The 22060-nt window shown below is 34.7% G+C and overlaps 1 protein-coding gene across 3 annotated transcripts in view; it reads right to left on the reverse strand.

Moving 5' to 3' along the window:
- TAX1BP1 (Tax1 binding protein 1) overlaps positions 1 to 22060 on the reverse strand; it is an 88203-nt gene that overhangs the window by 17707 nt on the left and 48436 nt on the right. For all 3 annotated transcript variants that reach the window (XM_049714843.1, XM_049714842.1, XM_049714844.1), the window contains exons 8-14: positions 20551 to 20736; positions 14666 to 14890; positions 13940 to 14086; positions 13460 to 13583; positions 12120 to 12217; positions 8607 to 8732; positions 5930 to 6001 (exon numbers count right to left, since the gene is read on the reverse strand). In XM_049714843.1, the coding sequence (XP_049570800.1) occupies positions 5930 to 6001; positions 8607 to 8732; positions 12120 to 12217; positions 13460 to 13583; positions 13940 to 14086; positions 14666 to 14890; positions 20551 to 20736 (978 nt within the window). The remainder of the gene's footprint in view (positions 1 to 5929; positions 6002 to 8606; positions 8733 to 12119; positions 12218 to 13459; positions 13584 to 13939; positions 14087 to 14665; positions 14891 to 20550; positions 20737 to 22060) is intronic.

Consider the following 22060-nt stretch of genomic DNA (forward strand, 5'->3'; position numbering starts at 1 on the left):
TATCAATTAGTGAATAAATTCTGTATGACCACATTTATGTGAAATGCTAGAAAAAGTAAAACTACAGAGTAACAGAAAGCAGAACAGTGGTTGTCTGGGACTAGGGGTAGCTGGAGGAATAGACTACATATGAGCATGAGGGAACTATGTGCAGAAATAAAACATTCTATAGTTTGAATGTAATGGTAGAGAACTATATGTATTTGCCAAAATTCATCAAATTGCACTTAAAATGAGAGAATTTTATCATATTTAAATTGCACCAGGGACTTCCCTGGCAGTCCAGTGCTTAAGACTTCGCCTTCCAATGCCGGTGGGGTGCAGGTTCAATCCCTGGTCAGGGAGCTAAGATCCCACATGCCCCACAGCCAGAAAAACAAAACATAAAACAGAGCAATATTGTAACAAATTCGAAAAAGACTTTAAAAATGGTCCACATCCAAAAAAAAAAAAAAAACTTGAAAAATTAAAATTAAAGAATTCAACCAAAAATATTACCAAAGATACAAGGATGAAAATTTTCATCTGTAAAGTAAAATTCAGCTGGTTTTGCTGATTGTCATCCCTTGGGAGTAGAGATGACACTCTATGTTAACAAATTTTTACCTATAAAATGACCTTAAAATAGAGTAAGTGGCCTTCAAATAGAATAAGTCATTATCATTGAAAGCAAAACTGGTAAACATGAAAAATGCAAGTCAATTTAGGTTTGAAAAGAGAAATGGGAATTAAAAGTTCTTCCGAAGTACGTGAAAAGAGTACAGAAGGCATATGAAATATAACATATTGCAGGATTGGGAAGTGAATGATTTACTTAGAACACAGGATGCATGTTAAGAGTAGAAGAAATGCAGCTAAAAACACAGGTTGAAGGGCAAATGTGCCAGATGTGTCATACAGTTTACTACAATGGGCCTAACAGTTCATGAACAATAATAACACACTGAAATGGTCCTTAGCAACGTTAATCTAGCAAAACTATACTGGGCACAGTTGAAAGTAGAAACAAATAATCAGGGGGGCAGCATGACATGGTTGATTGGAGTCAGACCAGAATTTGCTCATCAGCTCCAGCACAAATAACCCTGAGGAACTTACCTTTCCCAGGCCTCAGAGTACTGAGAAATGAGGGGAGTGTTTAGAACACAGCAGGCCCTCAATGGATGTTCCCTCATCTCCTGTCAAGACTCAAAAACCCCTGACATACCACTATAATAATTCAGGATGTTTAAGTGGAAATGTGCAGAGAGAAAAAGGGAGAGAGTAAATTTTTAAAATATTTCAAAGATGATTCAAGAAAAGTGAAAAAAGGGCATGAAAGCAGCAAAAGAGTTAAGAGACGATAAAATACTTCTACAAAAGTGTAAGCAGGGCTTCCCTGGTGGCGCAGTGGTTGACAGTCCGCCTGCCAAAGCAGGGGACGCAGGTTCGTGTCCCGGTCTGGGACGATCCCACATGACGCCGAGTGGCTAGGCCCGTGAGCCACAGCCGCTGAGCCTGCGCGTCTGGAGCCTGTGCTCCGCAACAGGAGAGGCCACAACAGTGAGAGGCCCGCGTACCACCAAAAAAAAAAAAAAAGTGTAAGCAAATCAATTTAAAGGAGCATGGTTAAGTTCTTCTGTAAGCAAACAATAAACTACTTAAATGGAGTCAAGGATTTCATCAAAACATTTATGCATGCACTGATAGAGCCAAGGAACTTCATGGAGAATTCCAACCTAATTGAGTTTCCTCTAGGTTCATACTCCACTCCACTACCATCAAAGATGAAATAAATCCTCTGCAAATAGCATAAGGGTAAGAAAAGGAGGAATAAGCAGCTTTGATTCCTCATGGGGTAAACTGGAGGCAGGGTAAACAGAATACAGGAACATGGACAAAATAGTTATGATTAGGTTGTTTGGCAAATTAGAAGACTGAACTCTTGACTTAGAGAAGATTCTTAAATTTGTATTCACAATGCATGCCTCCCCACTCCAAAAGGATCCATGTTTAGAATTCAGGAAATCCATAAACTTAGATGAAAAAAAAAAAGTTTATATCTTTTCACTAACTTCTAACTGAAATTTAGCATTTTCTTCAATTATGAATGTAGGCAAAAAAACACAGCAACAGTTGCAATACCTTTAATTTTGTCACCCACAAAACATCACAGATATACTCAAGACACCTTCCATTAATCATTTATAAGTATATACAAATATTACTCTTCTATTCTTAAAAAGGAAGCAGATCATCTGGAAATATGAAATGATGATTCAGAAAAATCGCTAGTCAGGTACCTGATGTTAAACAACATTTTGAAATAGTTTTACTTTAAAAAATTTTTTATTTTAATTTTTTCTCTGGTAATCGTTAATAAAGTACTTCCCACCATCATTTTTATCATTATTTGCCATTGTGTTTGTGCTTTATTATTTTCTTTACTCGTCCCTTTTCATATTTCTAGTAAAGGGCTTATACAGAATATCTGAAATAGTATGAAAATGATAATTCTAAATAGTGGTTTTGGAATGACATGCAAAAATAAGATACTTTAAGGTATATTAAGTTTCTAAATAAATTTAAATTGGTAGGGTTTTTAATCCTAAATTACTTCATACTATTAAAAGTTATTTTTAAAATATATATTTTTATAATATTAGGGAGCTAGTTACTTAAAAAAACTAGTGAGTTTTTTTTTTATAGTGAGTTTTTATCCACACATATGTTCAATATTTTTTGAGTATCTAATATGCAGCAGGCACTAGAGATTTAGGAATAACCAAAACACACAAAAATTCCTGCCCACATGAAGTCTTTATCTAGAGCAGGGCAGATGGACAAGAAACAAAATAAGTAAAATACACATTCTGTTAGATGGTGATATATCCATTTTGTCATTTGCTCACTCAACTAATGCTTAATGATCACTTGGTTCATTCCAGGCACTGTCTGGATCTAGGTTTCAGTGCTTAACAAAAAGGACTTAATTCTAACTCTGCAGAGGATTGTGGTAGGAGTGAGGGTACTGAGAAACACTGGGGGAGAAGACAAACATGAAGCAAGTTGCTGAAATAGCAAACAGAAATTCTTATAAATAGAGCCGTTAGAAGTAATATAAAACTACAGTGTCAGTAGCAGGGAAATCAAGAGTAACTCAAGAAGACAGGAAGTAGAAAGCAAACTGGCCTACTTCTATTGTATTCCTGACAGGGCAGGGGATTAATTGACAATAAAACTGCTGATCCCACTACATTTCTTTTACCAAATATTTTTATAAGCAAATGCTATAAATTATGTTTGCCCCATTAACTTGTTTAGTCATTCAACAAATATTTAACTTCAAATATCAGGCACTGTACTAGAGCCTGCAAATACAGTGGTGAATAAAATAAACATAATCCCTCTTCTTCATGGACCTTACAATTAAGCAAAGGGAGTTGTTAAGAGAAATAAGCACAGAAATATTAACTACAAATTATGGTGCTATAAAATAAAAGTATAGCTCCCAGGTTTAATAAAGGTACCTAATTTAGACTGAGAGGTCAAAGAAGTCCTCTCTGAAAAAGAGAGATTTAATCTGAGACTTAAAGAATAAGTCAACAGTAGTAGGAATAGTTAAATATTCAGAGGAAAATAATAGGAATTATGGGATATACTTGAAAAAATACCACTGGCGGAAGAGAGAAGGGAATTATGGTTGAACAGATAAAATAAGATGGCACCGGGACTTCCCTGGCGGTCCAGTGATTAAGACTTTGCCTTCCAATGCATGGGGTGTGGGTTCGATCCCTGGTCAGGGAGCTAAAATCCCACATGCCTCACGGCCAAAAAAAAAAAAAACCAAAAAACCAAAACAGAAGCAAGGGGGCTTCCCTGATGGCGTAGCGGTTGAGAATCTGCCTGCCAATGCAGGGGACACAGGCTCAAGCCCTGGTCTGGGAAGATCCCACATGCCGCGGAGCAACTAGGCCCGTGAGCCACACCTACTGAGCCTGCGCATCTGGAGCCACAACAAGAGAGGCCGCGACAGTGAGAAGCCCGCGCACCACGTTGAAGAGTGGCCCCCGCTCGCCACAACTAGAGAAAGCCCTCACACAGAAACTAAGACCGAACACAGCCCAAAATAAATAAATAACTTGGAATATAGTAGGTGCTCAATAATTATTTTAAAAAAAAAACACACAGAAGCAATACTGTAACAAATTCAATAAAAAAAAGACTTAAAGAAAATTAAAATAAGATGCCACAAAGTAACATCTGTTGATTGCTGGGTGAGAAGTACAACTGAGTTCGTTATATTATTCTCTTCTTACATATGTTTAAATTCTTCTGGGACTACCCTGGCGGTCCAGTGGTTAAGACTCCGTGCTTCCACTGCAGGGGGCACAGGTCTGATCCCTGCTTGGGGAACTAAGATCCCACATGCCACATGGCGCGGCCAAAAAAATTCTTCTTTAAAAAAAAAAAGTTTACAAAAAATTGTAGGCAAGAATATTCCTAGCAAAGTACATGAACAAGGGCCCTGAAACAAGAAAGCAATTCATGAGTTGTAAGGCCCGAGTGACTACAACAGTTCTCAAAGTGTGGTCTCCAGACCAGTAGCGTCAGGAACTTGTCAAATGTGCAAATCTCAAGCCCCACCCCAGACCTACAAATCAGAAACTCTGGGACTGGAAGCCAGAAATCTGTGTTTTAACAAATACATTGTAAAGCAACCATACTCCAATAAAAATTAATTTAAAAAAAAATGTGGTACCCTAACAAACTATATTAAATGAAATTATATGAACATAATGTGAAAAAGGTATTCAAGATAATCTAGTCCGTGGCATTCTATATATATGGTTGACCTTTCCCCACAAAGGCACAAGCTCTGCTAACTTTTGTTTGGCTTATAATAAGTTATGACTGTGAGAGGCCCACGTACAGCAAAAAAAAAAAAAAAAAAGTAACAGGCTCACTTCCCTTCTTTTCAAGAAAATATCTGCCAAATACCCTAGGCTGAATAACCAAATTTTGTCTATTAGCCATTCTTTAAAATAGAAATGATGTACCATGTAAAAAGAGGCTAGTTCAGCTTAGAACTCAATCACACAGTGCTTTACCTTTAAAGGTACTTTAATGCCACTTTACTTCATTAGGCAAAAGTGCTTTGGGAGTACTTCCTATTTCATCACACAGAATATTTAAAACACCCCCCAGGGTCAAGCTTCAATAAAATTAGTATTTTACTGTTTCATCATCTTAAGTGAAACTTTTTTTTTTTTTAAATTGTGAACGCATGGTTAGGATGAATACAGTAACTACTAGTGCAGTTTGGTGCCACTGCCTTGTTTCAATATTAATACACCAGCAGTTTTCCCACCACTGCTTTTATACCAACAGTGCAAATGTAACAGAATAGGGAAAAAAGCAAATACTGTAATATTACGAAAACCGTTTTATCTTTGTAGACCTCTGAAAGGGGATGGGGATCCCCAAAGGATCACAGACCATACTGTGAGAAATGTTGCACTACAGCATATTTTATATTATAAATGTATGCTCTGAATGTTAGGTTACGCTACAAATCATTAAACAACTTCTAAAATGTTTCCTATTACAAAAGAAAACCAGATAAATACATTAGTCATAATTTTAAATTTGTTTACTGTTCTCTTAAATTTGAACACTGTAAAATTGTTTGTTAAATACAAACTATGTAACAAAAATCAAACTAAGTTTCAACACTTGAGCATTTTTCTCCTAACAAAATAATTTTAAATATTATTTAACTAAAACCATTTTCCACCTAAAAGTCTTAACACCTGTTTGTCTTTTCTTTAGTCATTTAACTTTAAAAAAAAAATCACCCTTACATAACTGTAAAATGTGTGTCCCTTCATAAAGCTGTATTATCATTCAGTGTCATATGAAACTTTTTTATAAGTACACTGTTCAATACCTTCTCCCTGGAGAGGTTTTCCAAATATGAAGTTAGACCATTTATCTTTTCGTCCTTCTCTGCCAACTGAAGCTGAAGAGAGAAAGAAATTATCATTATTTTTCATCATCTACTCTCTCCTTACCCTTCAAGAGTTAGTTTATACCATTCTATCAAAATAATTCCTATTACCATATCCATGTATTTTCCTTGTTCTTATTCTTTGACATCTCTGAATTACCTGTCATTATTGACTAACTTCCCTTACTCTTAAAGCTTCTCCCCCGGTTTATGTGAAACTGCACCAACACTGTCATCCTCTCATGCTCTTTTTTTAAAGTCTGCTTCTTCACCATTACAAATATAGGTATGCTCCAAAGTTTCTTCTTTTGGCTTCTTCTCTCTACATTCTCTGTAAACTCCCTTTCTTCTATGCCTTCAACAATCATGCTCATATGAATAAACCACAAATATTAACTCATGTGCCACACTCTCTTTCCCAAGATCCGAATCTGCCTTTTTAATTGATGGGTAAACATGTTTTCACTGTTGTCCTTCTGCACTGTAAGGGTAAAATGTCCCAAACCTACTTTCATACTTTTGTTAACTGATATTATTAATCTCAGAGCCCACTGTGATTGAAGCTAGGAAACTATATTAAACACTCCTTCTCCTCTCCCTCTACTCTTCAACATTTTCAGTCTCCAAGTCTTTCATTTATTCAACAACTACCCATTATTTGCCTATTACAGCATAAGCATTATGGATACAAATAAAACTATTCTTCAATGGTTTTTCCCTAAGGCTTTCCTTGATAGATTCAATGGTAGGTGATTGGGGAAGGTATCCTTTATCAATTCATTCTAAGAATATTTGTACCTAATTTTCTTACCTTCAAAAACCCTTCCCACCTGTAAATCCTCTCAGTGCTACCAAATTATTTTCATAAAGACCCACTCTGGTTGGGTCCCTTTTCTCCTAGAAAATTCTTAACAGCAAATAGCACCCACATTCCAGTTTAAGTCCCCCCAAATCTGGCTTCAACCTATCTTTCACATCTATCTACTCCATCACAGATACTGAAGTCCTATTACTCAAGACTGTCACAGCTCCCAGATTATGCTCTCTACTTCTGACCTCCAAACCTGTAATGCTTTTCCATCTGTTTAGAAAGATGTTTCTTTCTTTTCCCAGCTCTGTTTATCCTCCCCTCCTGTTTGGTCTTTCACAGGTCTAGTTTCTCCATAATACCTAACTCCTAAATATTCCATTGGAAACAGCCCTAAAGTACTTGGACTTACAGCTTATGCAGAACTTCATCACATTTTGCCTTGTCTCGTGGTATTTGTGTCTAAGCAGCACAAAATAAGGGGAAAGGCACTAAACAAAAAGCCAAGCACCATCACCAGTTGTACAACCTTAAATATGTTGTTTAATCTCGATGTTAATTTTTATCATTAATGAAATAAAAGTATTATTTAGCTTCCCATGGGTTTGAAAGATGATTACCTAGGTTGTGAATGTGAAAGAGTTTTGAATATCATGATTACACTTCTAGCACTCCTTACTAGATTATAAACTCCTTAAGCATAGCATTGTGCCTTACTTATATGATCACCCACATTATAGCTAACAGTGCTTTATATTTAATAGGCTTCAATAAATATTTACTAAATTATTTTTCCTAATCAATCTGCAAAAATAAAGTTTCATATAAATTCAGTATTCATACTTTTTAATAATAACAGAAGTTCCCAGGCAATAAAAACAATATTCACAGTGATCCCAGGAACAACAAGTTTCAAATAAGTTTCAAAATTTCATTCTGACAGCAGATGAAGATAAAAAAGGATCAAGCAGTTAAATTACCTTAGCCTGTACCAATCCAAACAAAGTAATTCTTGGTGTCTTTAAGAATGTTATATTTTAAAATTAGATTATAGGTACAATCAGCTATGACAGAGCAAATTTAAATCATTTAGAATTTCCAGGCCTTTAGTCACACACACAAAAAAATGCCAATTATACACACATGCACATACCTTAAAATACTTAAGATTACATTTTATTACTTAGAGGGAAAATGTCTTTCCACTTATTAATTAGCTAGACAGCCTACTAATTTTTTTCTCCAACATTTTTACAAATATCATTTAGCATTCAGGCTTGTTTGTTGCCTAATGTTAAATTGGCAAAAATAATCTTCATTAATTAAGACTGTATTGCTTACTCTGCAGTATCTCATTTAGGATCACAAGTAACACATTTTGGTGATAAATTTTAAAACCTTTACATAAATTTTTAAAATTACTGATCCTATCTTATTACACTCCCAAAAAAAACCACCAAGGCCCTAGAATAATTTTACAAACACATTCATAATTAAGTGAACAAGGAATATGAAATGATGACTTTCATCTTAAAAACTAAGCATGATTTAAAGATATAATTTCAACAGCCATCTGAATCTGCAAAATGAAAGCCACAATGGCAATGCATATGGGTATCTATTTTCTCAGTTCATAGTTAATGAACTGTATTCAACATAACTAAATACATAGTACATTTTTATCTATACACGAAAATACTATCCCAATTACCCATGTTGAAACTTTACATTAGATTGACCAAATTATAGATAGCACATTTTCAAAAGTATCAGGTACTATGCCTCAAGTTATACGAATAGTAAACTTACTTTGTAATTCTCCTCTACTTCAGCTAGTTCTAGTTTCACATTTTCAGCAATTTTCACTTGTTCTTTCCATTTCAGCTCCATTTTTGCAAGTTCATCAGCATATTTATTGCATTTTGTTTTCTCATCCTAAATGAAATAAGTATAATTACCAAAAGATTTTAAATCCATATACAGCTAATATCTATACAAACATACTTGTGCTGAATGCTTATTATAACACTGTTGTAAAGGTATAAAAACTGAAATAACCAAAATGTCTGTCAGTGGAAGACTGGACAAATCATTTTATATCCATACAGTGGAACAGAATATATTTATTGAAAAAGAACAAAGTGATCTAAAAATTAACAAGGAAAAATGGCAAAATACATTAATTGAAAATATCAAGTTGCAAAAACAGAATATATAGTATAATCCCATTTCTGCTTTACAAGCTGTTTAACACAATTTTATATGATGTCTATGTAGTATATGTAGAAAAAATAAACCAAATTTATTTTTTTGGCCACATCACACAGCTAGTGGGATCTTAGTTCCCTGACCAAGGAATGAACCCGGGCCCTCGGCAGTGAAAGCTCGAAGTCCTAACCACTGGACTGCCAAGGAATTCCATAAATAAAATATTAATAGCCCTTTTATCTGGGGATCAGGATCAAAATGGTACTTTTTACCACCTTTATTTTTCATTTCTGTAACACCGTAAGATTTCACAATAAGCACACATTACTTTTGCAAAGGACATAATAAAAATCACATATTTATAATGCTATTGTTTCCATATATTAATAATTAAAACTCTGGGATTTCCTGATAAAGACAATCTTTAGAAGGATTTCTTATACATTGCTCTTCTCTACAACCCAGAATGTTAAAAGAATGGAGTTTTAAAACATGACAAGGGACTTCCCCAGCGGTCCAGTGGTTAGGGCTCCACGCTTCCACTGCAGGGGGCACAGGTTTGATCCCTGGTCAGGGAACAAAGATCCCACAAGCCATGCAACAAGGCCAATAAAAAAATTTTTTTTAATTAAAAAAAAAAGAAAAGAAAAAATATATGCTTTATGCTTTGAGCAATTCAATGGAGAAAAGTCTTTTCAACAAATAATGCTGGATCAATTAAATATCCTTACTATACATACCACACCTCACACCATACACAAAAATAAACTTAAAATGGTTAACAGGCCTAAAAGAACCTAAGACTACAAAACTTCTAGAAAACAAGAGAAAATCATTACAAGTTGGAGTAGTAAATGTTTTCTTAGAACATACAAAGAACACATAAACAATAAATTGATAATCTGTACTTCAGCAAAACTAAAATTTTTTCTAAAAACACCATTAAGGAAATAAAAAGGCAAGCCACAGACTGGGAGAAAATATTTACCCCACATATCTGACAAAGGACTTGTATCTGGAATAAAGAACACTTACAACTCAATAATAAGATGAACCCAATTTTTTAAATGGCAGAAGATGAACTCACAATAAAAAGGAATAAACTATATGAAGTGAGTCAGAAAGAGAAAAACAAATACCGTATGCTAACACATATATATGGAATCTAAAAAAAAATGGTCATGAAGAACCTAGGGGCAAGACGGGAATAAAGACACAGACCTACTAGAGAATGGACTTGAGGACACGAGGAGGGGGAAGGGTAAGCTGGGACAAAGTGAGAGAGTGGCATGGACATATATACACTACCAAATGTAAAACAGATAGCTAGTGGGAAGCAGCCGCATAGCACAGGGAGATCAGCTCATAGCACAGGGAGATCAGCTCGGTGCTTTGTGACCACCTAGAGGTGTGGGATAGGGAGGGTAGGAGGGAGGGAGATGCAAGAGGGAAGAGATATGGGAACATATGTATATGTATAACTGATTCACTTTGTTATAAAGCAGAAACTAACACGCCATTGTAAAGCAATTATACTCCAATTAAGATGTTAAAATTTTTTTAAATAAATAAAATGTATTAAAAAACAAACAAACAAAGGAATAAACTACCAATAACAAGCAACAACATAAACAAATCTCAAAATAACTGTGCTAAAAGGGGACAGGAAAAGAAGAACATACCATATGATTCCATTTATAGAAACGGGACAAAAGATAGGCTAATCTATAGTGGCAGAAAGCAAGCCAATGGTTTCCCAGGAGTGGTGAGAGAGGGAGGGATGAGTTGTAAATGAGTACAAAAAAGCTAATGGAGTAATGGAAATGTTCATTAGCTTGACACTGTGATAGTTCCACAAGTATATACATATATATATATATATATATATATAGCAAAACTGAACAAACTGCAGACCTTAAATATATGCAGTTTACTGAATTTCAAATGTACTACAACACAGTTGTAAAAAAAAAAAAAAACTACCTTGAGGAAGTTTCTAGCTTGAAAGAATACTCTATCTTCCTTTCAATAATACTATATAATGAGATTTTAAAAAATATTCATCCAAAATTGTTTCATACTTACTAAAAAATAGGTTAGTCCCTTATAAGCAACTACTTTGACCTCAGGGTAAAACTGTTCTAATCAACCCTCTACAGAAGGATCTTCTGAAGCAACAAAAATGTTCAGTTCAAAGTCTGATTAAAGGATTACATTAAACTAATATTATCAAGACAGTAACATAAAATATTTTAAGTTAATTACTATAATAATATATGAATTTCCTTATATGGCTCTAAAAATTATCCCTCTCCTCTCCACATGAACAGAGAAACAAACACACAAAAAAATATTTAATTGAACGAATGAAAAACATACACAAAACATCTTTTCCTCTCTTCCCCAAATCAGGTACAAATAAGAAGTATTTTCCCTTTGTCCTTTAAATACTCCAGGAGTGAATACTACTAGGAAGTTGCAAAACTTAAATGTTTGAATAATAGTTTAATATAATCAAAATAATACCATAAAGGCAACCACTCATTTGGGTACCATTCCTTTTTTTCCACTTTACAAATCTAGTCACTTTAGGATGTGGTGAAAGTCTTTGCTATTATTACAGTAAGTGTAAAAAACAATACTTCCCTTTTATGCAGTTCAAACATTTTTCATGTATCCTTATCAGAAGAAGAAGACAGACAATATCCAACAGCAACCTCAATTAATCACTTGTCCATTATCAAGAGAAGGACATCAGGGTAACAGAAAACAACAGTTTTAGGATCGTGTTTTTTTTTTTTTTTTTTTGGCCCATGCTGTGCAGCTTGTGGGATCTTAGTTCCCCAACCAGGGATCGAACCCAGGCCCACGGCAGTGAAAGTGCCGAATCCTAACCAGTGGACCACCAAGGAATTCCCAAGGATCATGATTTTACACACATGCCTACAAGAACAGGTACACAGAACAACCTCCACTTATCATCTCAAAAGTGAAACTAAATATCAGCATATGGGTATAAAAAAGAAACCCTGGGATACCCATCAATCAAAACAATAAAGATAAGCTAAGCCATTACATTTGATAAATCTTTATCTTACAAGAGAGCTAGCTTACCTGCAAGAGTTGTTTACATTTATTATACTTTTCTGCAGCAATTTCTTTGGTCATTTCAGAGACTTGTCCCTTAGTTAGATTGTCAAAATCTATCTCAGCTATAACAAGGAAGAAAATTAAAAGATTATTAAAAATTATTTTGATCCTTGTATTATCTTCTTGGTCAGAATAACTTGAGGGTCAGTATACTGTGAAATATAATAAATGGAATACTAAAGGAGAGAAACATCTATTTTAAACCATCTATTAATACTCTAAATAGAGGACAATATAAACATTAGATGAGAATTTTTTTTAATTTTAATTTTTTCATTCAATAATTTGAAAAATCATTATTTTTTTAACTAGCTAAAAATAGTTCTAAAATGGCACAGAAATTGTTCTCTATATACTTAATAGATATATAGGAAAGCCATACTCTTTTGAGAATACATATTAAATCATTTTTCTAGTCCTTCGCTACTATTCAATAAGTCTTTAAGTCAATATAACACCTTTCTTGGTACTACACAGGATATATAGAAATAGAAGGCAGGATCCTGTTCTACAGCAGTTGAATCTAAATATTTAATAGTATAGGAAACTTATAATACATTTAAAAAGTCTAAAACACCAATTGCCCCAAACACTACACAATTAAATATACTTTACATGCTCTAGTATTTATTTTTGTTATTGTCAAATCTTTAACATAAGGTGAAAAAAGACATTAGGACAACTGAAAACCTAGAGTTAATTTAAATTTTCATGTTGTTCATGTATTCACTATGTCTCTCTAATCTGTTCTGTAAGTTAATAAACTAATAAAATATTTAACTTATCTACCAACAGGTACACTAATGAGGAAAGTACCCTAATGATCCAAAGCAGCCAAAACAAAACAAAAACAAAAAAAAGGCAAGAAAGAGAGAAACATGAATAGAATTAAAGGGATTTTTAAGTTTTCCCCCACAGAATGGTACAATTAAAGTGCCATAAATGGTTCAGAATTCCAGTGTTAGAATATTAATTAAAAATTCAATTCTTGGCTCCCTTCCTATAGATCAAATACTATAACCATTTGCACTTACAAACACTAGCTCATTTGATTAACCATGTTCACGAAGATAAATACTAGTTCACACTCACATTTTGTATATTCACCACATGCATGACTTACTTTTAGACCTTTACTTTCCCTTTGCTTTTAGACCTTTACTTTCCCTTTGCCTCAATCCCTCACTTAGAAGGATTTTTTTAAAAGCTCCCTAAAATCCTGACACATGGAACAGGCAGTATAAATGAGTATAAATACTTTTCAAGGCAGGACACTTTATACAAAAAGTCTAAAAGATTTTTACCTGTAGAAGGTGGTGGCTTTACATCAAGCGTAGAGGCAGTAGTAGCTGGGTCTGTGTTTATTGAGGCATCATTCACTTTCTGCTGACTCCCAATTTTCTTTGTGAAGACACTACTGTTATTAGCCTATTCAAAATGTTAACAATCAATGGTTAAATGAGTTACACTTCCCTCCTTCAGCAACCATGCATCATATAAATAAATCCTGAAAGTCCACAAAGCTGCTGCTGTCTTAAAGCCCAACAAACACTAAAGTTACACACATCACTTTACTAACTGACCTAAATGTTACAAAACAGAACATTTCTCCAACAAATAAAAATTCCAGATTCTAAAAAAATTATCACTACAATATTAGGCCAGTAATGTGAAATGAAGCAGAGAGGAATTATATTCAAAGGGTATAACATTGTAAATTTGATTTGTAAACAAAAATATTGATAAAGGAATTATTTTACTCTGATGAATTCAATTATACTTACTGATTGGTCTGAAAGTTTGTTTATTTGTTTTTGGAGCCTCTGGCATTCCTTGAATTTTTCTTTGTAATGATCTGCTGCCATCTGAAGACGAAGTTTCAGATCTTCAACTTCTCTTCTCAGTTCGTGTTCCAGTGTATCAGTCTTTTCCTAAGAGAGAAATAAACTCTTCCTCTAAGAGAAACATAAAAATCTCATATCTCATAATGTAGTAGTAAATCCAACTTTCTTTTCGCTTTTTTCTTTCTGGCTCTTAGTTTTTATTTGTTTTGGAGTTTTGGCTACAGAGTCACATTAGGTCTCCTAACAAATCCAGCTTTATATTCCTAGGACTAAGGTTCATTAAAAAACAAACAAACAAAAACCAAACACTTGAAAAGAATATTCTATCTCCTGAGAAGCAAGCATATCCTGTTAAATAACTATAGTACCATTTTATGCAGCTAGTAAATAAATTCTAAACAAAGCAATATATACCTCATATCAGAAAGTTTAATTAACAATAATAGAGCATTTTTACTAACAATTAGGAATTTGCTTACAGAAGTTTTTCTTAAAGCCTGCATTAATTTCAACCCAAGAAGTTACAATGACTAAAACAAAATGAATGGCAATTTAAAATTGTGACCAGGAATCTGACCTCAATTATTTTAACATAACTCAATTCTCTTTCATAAGCTTATCGTGAGTTTTTGACCAAAATGGAAATTCAAAATTAACCCGCTTTACCTGGTCTTTTCTCACAGCACTTAGTTTAAGCTCTGCCACTGCATCAGCTAACTGCTTTTTCACTCTCTCATTTTCCAAGCGTGCAGTGTGCAGATCTGCCATCGTCTTATCCCGCACGTTTACAGCATCGCTAAGTTCTTTAGCCAGAAAGACAGCTTCCTGCCGAGTTGCCTGAACCTGTTCCTCTGCTTTACGAAGTTGCTCCTTGAAAAAAACTGTATCTTCCTGAAGAAAGGCAGATAAATATATTTGTAATTAAACCATTCACGTAAAAAACAGAAGCAGAAACGATATTTATTCCTATTTCAACAGATCTAAAATTTTAAATTAAATATTGCTTTTCTATTCATGACTTAGATGAAGTATGTATGTCTATAAAAAATTTAAGATGTGACTTTGTTTTAGAGACCCCCATATAACAACCCTACGCATCACTACTATCACTTTATACGTGACAAACCTGAAGTACAGAAAGTCAGGCAACATAACCAATGCTTAGCTAAATAGAGACCCGAATGGAAGCTTCTGTCCCCCAGAATCTCTCCAGCTACAACTGCTGACCCTCATTTTTTATGGTAAGCAATAATTACAAAAACTTCTTTGTAACTCCAAAAATGTTGGTTAAAAAAATGTTTCCTATGAGCTAACCTATAACATATCCAATATAATATTAATATACCATTACATTAGCACCTCTTACCAAACCTAAAAGTATCTTTAAAAAGTTAAAATTGCCATGATAGGGCTTCCCTGGTGGCGCAGTGGTTAAGAATCTGCCTGCCATTGCAGGGGACACGGGTTCGAGCCCTGGTCTGGGAAGATCCCACATGCTGCGGAGCAACTAAGCCCGTGTGCCACAACTACTGAAGCCCGTGTGCCTGGAGCCCGTGCTCCACAACAAGAGAAGCCACGGCAAGGAGAAGCCCGCGCACCGCAACAAAGAGTAGCACTCGCTCGCCGCAACTAGAGAAAGCCCACGCACAGCAACAAAGACCCAACAAAGCCAAATAAATAAATTTATAAAAAATAAAATAAAAATTGCCATGATAAAATTATTTCCTTTAATATTAAACATACATTATAAGCTCAATAAATCTAGTTTATTTAACATTGGTATTTTTATCTCTGTATTAGAAATAATGTAAACTCAAAAAGTGCAACCCATTCGCAGTTTTTAAACTGTTAGCTACTTAGAAGGAAATGTAAATGATTATTTATGTAATGCTGGGGTGAAGAAAATCTTTCTAAGTATAACACTAATAGAGCTAATATATAAATGTTATCAGCTTCTATATATCAGAAGGGAAAAAAGCAAAAAAGAGAACTAGAAGAAAATTATTTGTAATATATTCAAAAAATGTATAATACTCTGATATAAATAGATTTTCTAATCAATAAGAAATGGAAAAATTTTAAACCAAAAAAGAAAAAAAAGGGTTTCCCTGGTGGCACAGTGGTTGAGAGTCCGCCTGCCGATGCAGGGGACACGGGTTCGTGCCCCGGTCCGGGAAGATCCCACATGCCGCGGAGCAGCTGGGCCTGTGAGCCATGGCCACTGAGCCTGCGTATCCGGAGCCTGTGCTCCGCAACGGGAGAGGCCACAACAGTGAGAGGCCCGCGTACCGCAAAAGAAAAGAAAAAAAAAACCCAAAAAAGGAAAAATATGGAGAAAGGCATGAACGTGAAATTTCTTTAAAATAAACGGCTATTATACATAGAAAAAATATTTAACTAAAATATTCAAATAAAGAAGGTAAAACAAATACCATTCATCCTCTTTCAAGCTAACAAAGACTGAAAAAAAGTAATGCTCTAATATTTGGATGGTTTAGGAAAACTGGCACATTTACAAACATGTGGGCTCATATAATCTATAAGTGGTAACCATTCTTATCAGATTTTTGAAACAATCATCGACACCTTTAAAAAGCACATGGCTTTTGATCTATCAATTTAATTTTCATGAGTTTCTGATTAAAGGGTATGGACATAGGTTTAGTTTTGCAGGGTTAGTTTTGCAGGGATCCAGTAAAATATTAAGATTATGAAAAATTATTAAAAATCAAATGTCTAAATGGGAATTTATTGTAAACAAACTATGATATATCCTCCACACAATGAAAGCCTATGCAACCATTACTAGCAGCAGTATATGTCATACCCTGTTGATACATTAATTTTTTTGAAAGGCAATTTGAAAATAACTGAAAATGTAAACATTCAACCTGGCAATTGCACTTTGAGGAAGTTATTCTACAGATTTATACACATGCCTAGATATCTGTACAAGAATGTTTACTGCCATCATGCTTATAATACCTAAGGGTTGTACACTAAAACTAAAAACAATTGCATACTACACAGCTGTTAAATAAAGGAGAGATACTACAAAGCTGGGGGTTTTTTTGGCCTCGCGGCTTGCAGGATCTTAGTTCCAGGGATCGAACCCAGGCCCCCAGCAGTGGAAGCGTGGAGTCTTAACTACTGCATCACCAGGGAATTCCCTACAAAGCTGTTCTAATGAATGAGGAAGATCTGTGTGTGAACTCATACTGCAAGATGTCTAGACATTCCATAAATTTTTTAAAGGTTTTTGTAACACTATATTCTCATTTTTGTTAAAATATAAATATTGTATGTACATTCACAGATTTCTAGTAAAATTACTATAATAATATATCTGGGAAATGATATTGGTTACTTTTACCTTGTACCCTCACATACTACTCAAATTTTTTTATAACCATGATTTTTGTATTGCTTTTATAATTTTTTAAAAAGTTTTAACAACCAGGCATCAATTTCTCCAGGTACTTCTATACCTATGCTTTCCTCACAGAAGTCTTGCTTAAGTAGCATCTTATTAAATAACAAATAAACAATCAAACATGCTTTTCACCTTCCTGTCTGCATCTGCTATATTCAATACCCTGAAAAGTAACTTGGGTCTTAATCATTAATTCTAAATATCATGCACATCTGATGTTTTAAGTGTTACATTAACTATATCTGAGTGTATTTATTAGCAAACTACTAAAAACCACATAATACTCCATCCATAAAAGTTAATGAATAAATCAAGGTAAATCTAAACAATGTAGTATTACACAGCCATTTTTTAAAAAATTAGGAAGATCTCTATGAACTGCTAGGGAATGATTTCCAGTCTATACTGTTCACTGAAAAAAAAGCAAAGTGAAAAGGAGTATAAATAGCATGGCACTTTTAAGAAAGAAGGGGATAGAGAAGGGTGTGTGCATGCACACACATACACCAAGCTTATTTTTGCAAAAACAAACATAAGAAAAAACTGGAAACTAGTGAAAATGTTTACCTATGGGTACAGGTAAGAAAGGAGTTTTTTAGGGAAGAGTAAATTTTTTTGTTTCATTTTGACTGTGAATGATACAACTATTTTACATATTCAAAAAATAAAATTAAAGAAAAAGGTTAGGAGAAAACAAAAAAACTGAACTGTATTACAAATTCATAACATAAATATGTTAAAAAAATTAATTCAAGTAACCTTTGAACATGGTACTCTGTACATCCTTAGTGAAATACTCTAAGATAAAAGAGCTGGAAAAGATCTTAATTTTATTCAGTAGACATACTGTTAGAAGTGGCATTGATATAATAATTCTGAAACTACTGGTATGTACAGCTGGTTAGAAAACATGAATAGATACGTTTTGGAAACAAGGGTTCTCACACTGGGAGAAGAGATACATAAATATGTAATGGAGGAAGATAAGGAAGAACCCTAGGAGATACTGAATTTGAACTGGAGATATCAATATAAATTTAAGACTTAAAGTGTCTGTCTATTGAAAGTGCAAAGTAGCAAAAGGATCCAGTGGCTTGGCTTCAAAATACCCTTCACTAATGAAAAAAATCAGGCTCTTTGGAGAAATCGGTAATAGCAGATCCGGAGCCGAAACTAAAACTGTAATACACAGTTCTACCACAAAACAAGGAAGCATTCAAAGCATTAGGGGGACATATCAGAAAGACACAAGAGCAGGTTTGAGAAGGTTCCCCCCTAGCTAAATATAGGACAATTTGAGTATGAAAAAGAATAATGATGATGTATAACAGGGGTACCCAACTCCCGGCCACAGACCATTAGCAGTCCAAGGCCTGTTAGGAACCGGGCCACACAGCAGGAGGTGAGCGGCAGGCAAGCAAGCGAAGCTTCATCTGTATTTACAGCCGCTCCCTAGCACTCACATTACCACCTGAGCTCTGCCTCCTGTCAGATCAGCATAGGCATTAGATTCTCATAGGAGCGCGAACCTACTGTGAACTGCGCATGCGAGGGATCTAGGTTGCATGCTCCTTATGAGCATCTAATGCCTGGTGATCTGAGGTGGAGCTGAGGCGCTGACGGTAGCTCTGGGGAGCAGCTGCAAATACAGATTATCATTAGCAGAGAGGCTTGACTGCACAGACACCACAGTAAATCAACTGCTTGCAGACTCATATCAAAACCCTATCAATGAGTGGCAAGTGACAATGAAGCTGCATCTTACAGAGTAGACTGGACATAAGCAACACACTTCAGGTGTCACTGTCTCCCGTCACCCCCAGATGGGAGCATCTAGTTGCAGGAAAACAAGCTCAGGGCTTCCACTGATTCTGCATTATGATGAGTTGTATAATTATTTCATTATATATTACAGTGTAATAATAATAGAAATAAAGTGCACAATAAATGTAATGTGCTTGAATCAGCCCAAACCATCCCACACCCACCTCCACCCCCGAGAAAAAAACTGTCTTCCACGAAACCGGTCCCTGGTGCCAAAAAGGTTGGGGACCGCTGATGTATAATATACTGAACAAAAAAGAATCAGTCTATAGTGATATAAAAAAAGGGGAGAGGGCAACAGGGAACCACCTCATTATAATAAAAGAATACCTACTAATAAACATAAAAGGAATGACAGAATTTTTAAAATCACCATTTTGTAATCATTAATTCAATAACTGATGCAGGAAAGGATCATGAAGGGATAAAAAACACTGGGTCAAAGAGTATTGGGGAGTAGGATGTTCACATGATCTCAAAGTATTACCCCACAGATTACTCAATAATCACAAAGAGAGAAAGGCACCAATATATGGAGAGACAACCAGACATAACTTTAAACACATGATTAAACCTAATATCAGCAAGAATGGAATTGATATTACATGACTTTTGATGTGATTGCACCAGAATATACAAAACATCATCTACGCCTTTTCTTGCCAAAAATCTTCGACCTGAATCTAGTCATGAAACAACAGACAAATCTAGATTATGGAATATTCTCTCAGACAAGCCTGAATTCTTAAAAAATATCAATGTTATAAAAGACAAACAGTATAGGGACACTGTTCTAGATTAAAGCAGACCAAGAACACAATAATAATCATTAATGTGTGATCTCTGACTACCAGGGATCAAGCAATTTTAAAGGTTATGCAAAAATACACGTGGGACAATTTGAATGTGGACTAAAACTATATACGAACATGAATATTATATCAATATAAAATTCCTTAGATGTCATAATGGTATTACGGTTATACAGAAGAATGTACTTGTTAATAAGAGAAACATGCTAAAGTATTTAGGGTGAAATGTCATAATGCCTGCAACTGACTTTCAAATGGCTGGGGTGAGGAGGAGAAGGCATATAAATGGGGGAGATAAAGATAGCAAAATATTTAAGGATATATATGTATTCATTTTTCTGTTCTTTCAACTCTTCTATAAGTTTGAACTTTTTCCAAAAAAGCTGGGGGAGGAAAGATTAAAAATAAAAACGACCATACTGTATACGTTTAATAGAGATAATATTTTACAATCTTCAAATACATATTGCAAACGTACTTACCTTAGTTGAGGTTGTAAGCAAGAAAGCCCTCTGTAGATTCTCCTTTTCAGTCAAACAGAACTTCAGTCTGCTAATCTCTTCTTTGAAATGAGTAATCATGTTTTCTTTGTTCCCATCTAAATTCTTTAAAGTCTGGACCTCTGACACAAGCTTGGTATTTTCTATTTCTGTATTCTTCAAATGTACCTGAAACAGTGCTTGAAAATGTCAAGAATATTCTTTCTAACTCTATAACCTAAGTTACTCAAAGTTTAAAATATTACTATTTATCTCTAACCCAAATATGATCCAAGAGAAGGGAAGATTCACTAGATGAGAAGTCAGGAGACCCAAATTCTGCCAAATGACTAGCCAAGTACGTGGGCGCAGAACACAGCTTTTCTGAATTGGGTGTTGTTGCTGTTTTAGTTTTCCAAAGAGATTAATTCTAAGGTCTAACACTACCTGATCTCTAAAGTCTTTTCCTTTGATGATTTTAAGTTAGTTCTCTTTAAAATTTCAAATGAATTTGGTTGTTCTTTTGGGGAAACATTACGTTACAGGCATATTCATATATAAAGACCAGATTCTGGAAAACTAAAGGAATACATTCAAGAACATCTTAAGCAATTCAATTTTTTACTTATGAAAAAATACTATGTCATTTACTTCCTGTGTGCCTAAAAATATATTTGTTGATTAATTAACCCAACTATATTGATTCTTCCAGGGACTTTGGCTGCTGTTGTTCATAGCATATACACAAATCAAATTCCATAACTGAAATTATAAAGAGTACAAGTATCTGGTTTCCACTATAAAGAGTACCTTGCTTTGGTTAAGAGCATCAAAGAGAAATGAATTAACATACTTCTTGCACTTTACTCTTAATGTATGCAATGCTGAAGACTAATTCCTGTTCACAATGAAAGAATATAACTCCAGATAATCTAAAGGTATCAGCAGCCAAGACCTTTGCAGCATCAATTTAAAAACACTACCCAATTTTCATAATCATCAGCTCATGAAAGCACTTTTTACCAATCCCTCTAAATTCTGTTAGGCCAGGGATGGGTCACATGATCCAACAGGGGTTAGAGGAGAGAGGCAAAGGAAACTATTTGGTTACTCATGAGAACAATTTGAAAGGGAAAGTATGTTTCTGAGATTAACAGTATAGTAGGTCTTACCACACTCGGTAAATGGAATCTCCTTGCCAAAAAAACACAAAACAAAAATCCCTAGGGAAGTTTTACTTCCAATTTTCGGCATACATGCATATAAATGAAATACTGTTCAGGACACTGGGAGGTTGGGAGAGAGTGTATTCAAATGGAAATTTCAGAGTCACTTTGATCCCAACTGCTAATTCTTACAGAAAACAGGAGATATTAGCACACTGTAAAAGAATAAACCCCCAAGACACTCGTTCTTTCCCTTCCTCCCTCCCAAGTCTTAGGCACAGGACTCGTCATTCAGGTGTACAACAGAGACACACAAAATCTTTGCAGAAAGTAAGAAAAAAGGAATA

The sequence above is a fragment of the Orcinus orca genome, chromosome 9 (assembly GCF_937001465.1).
Source record: "Orcinus orca chromosome 9, mOrcOrc1.1, whole genome shotgun sequence".
NCBI lineage: Eukaryota > Metazoa > Chordata > Mammalia > Artiodactyla > Delphinidae > Orcinus > Orcinus orca.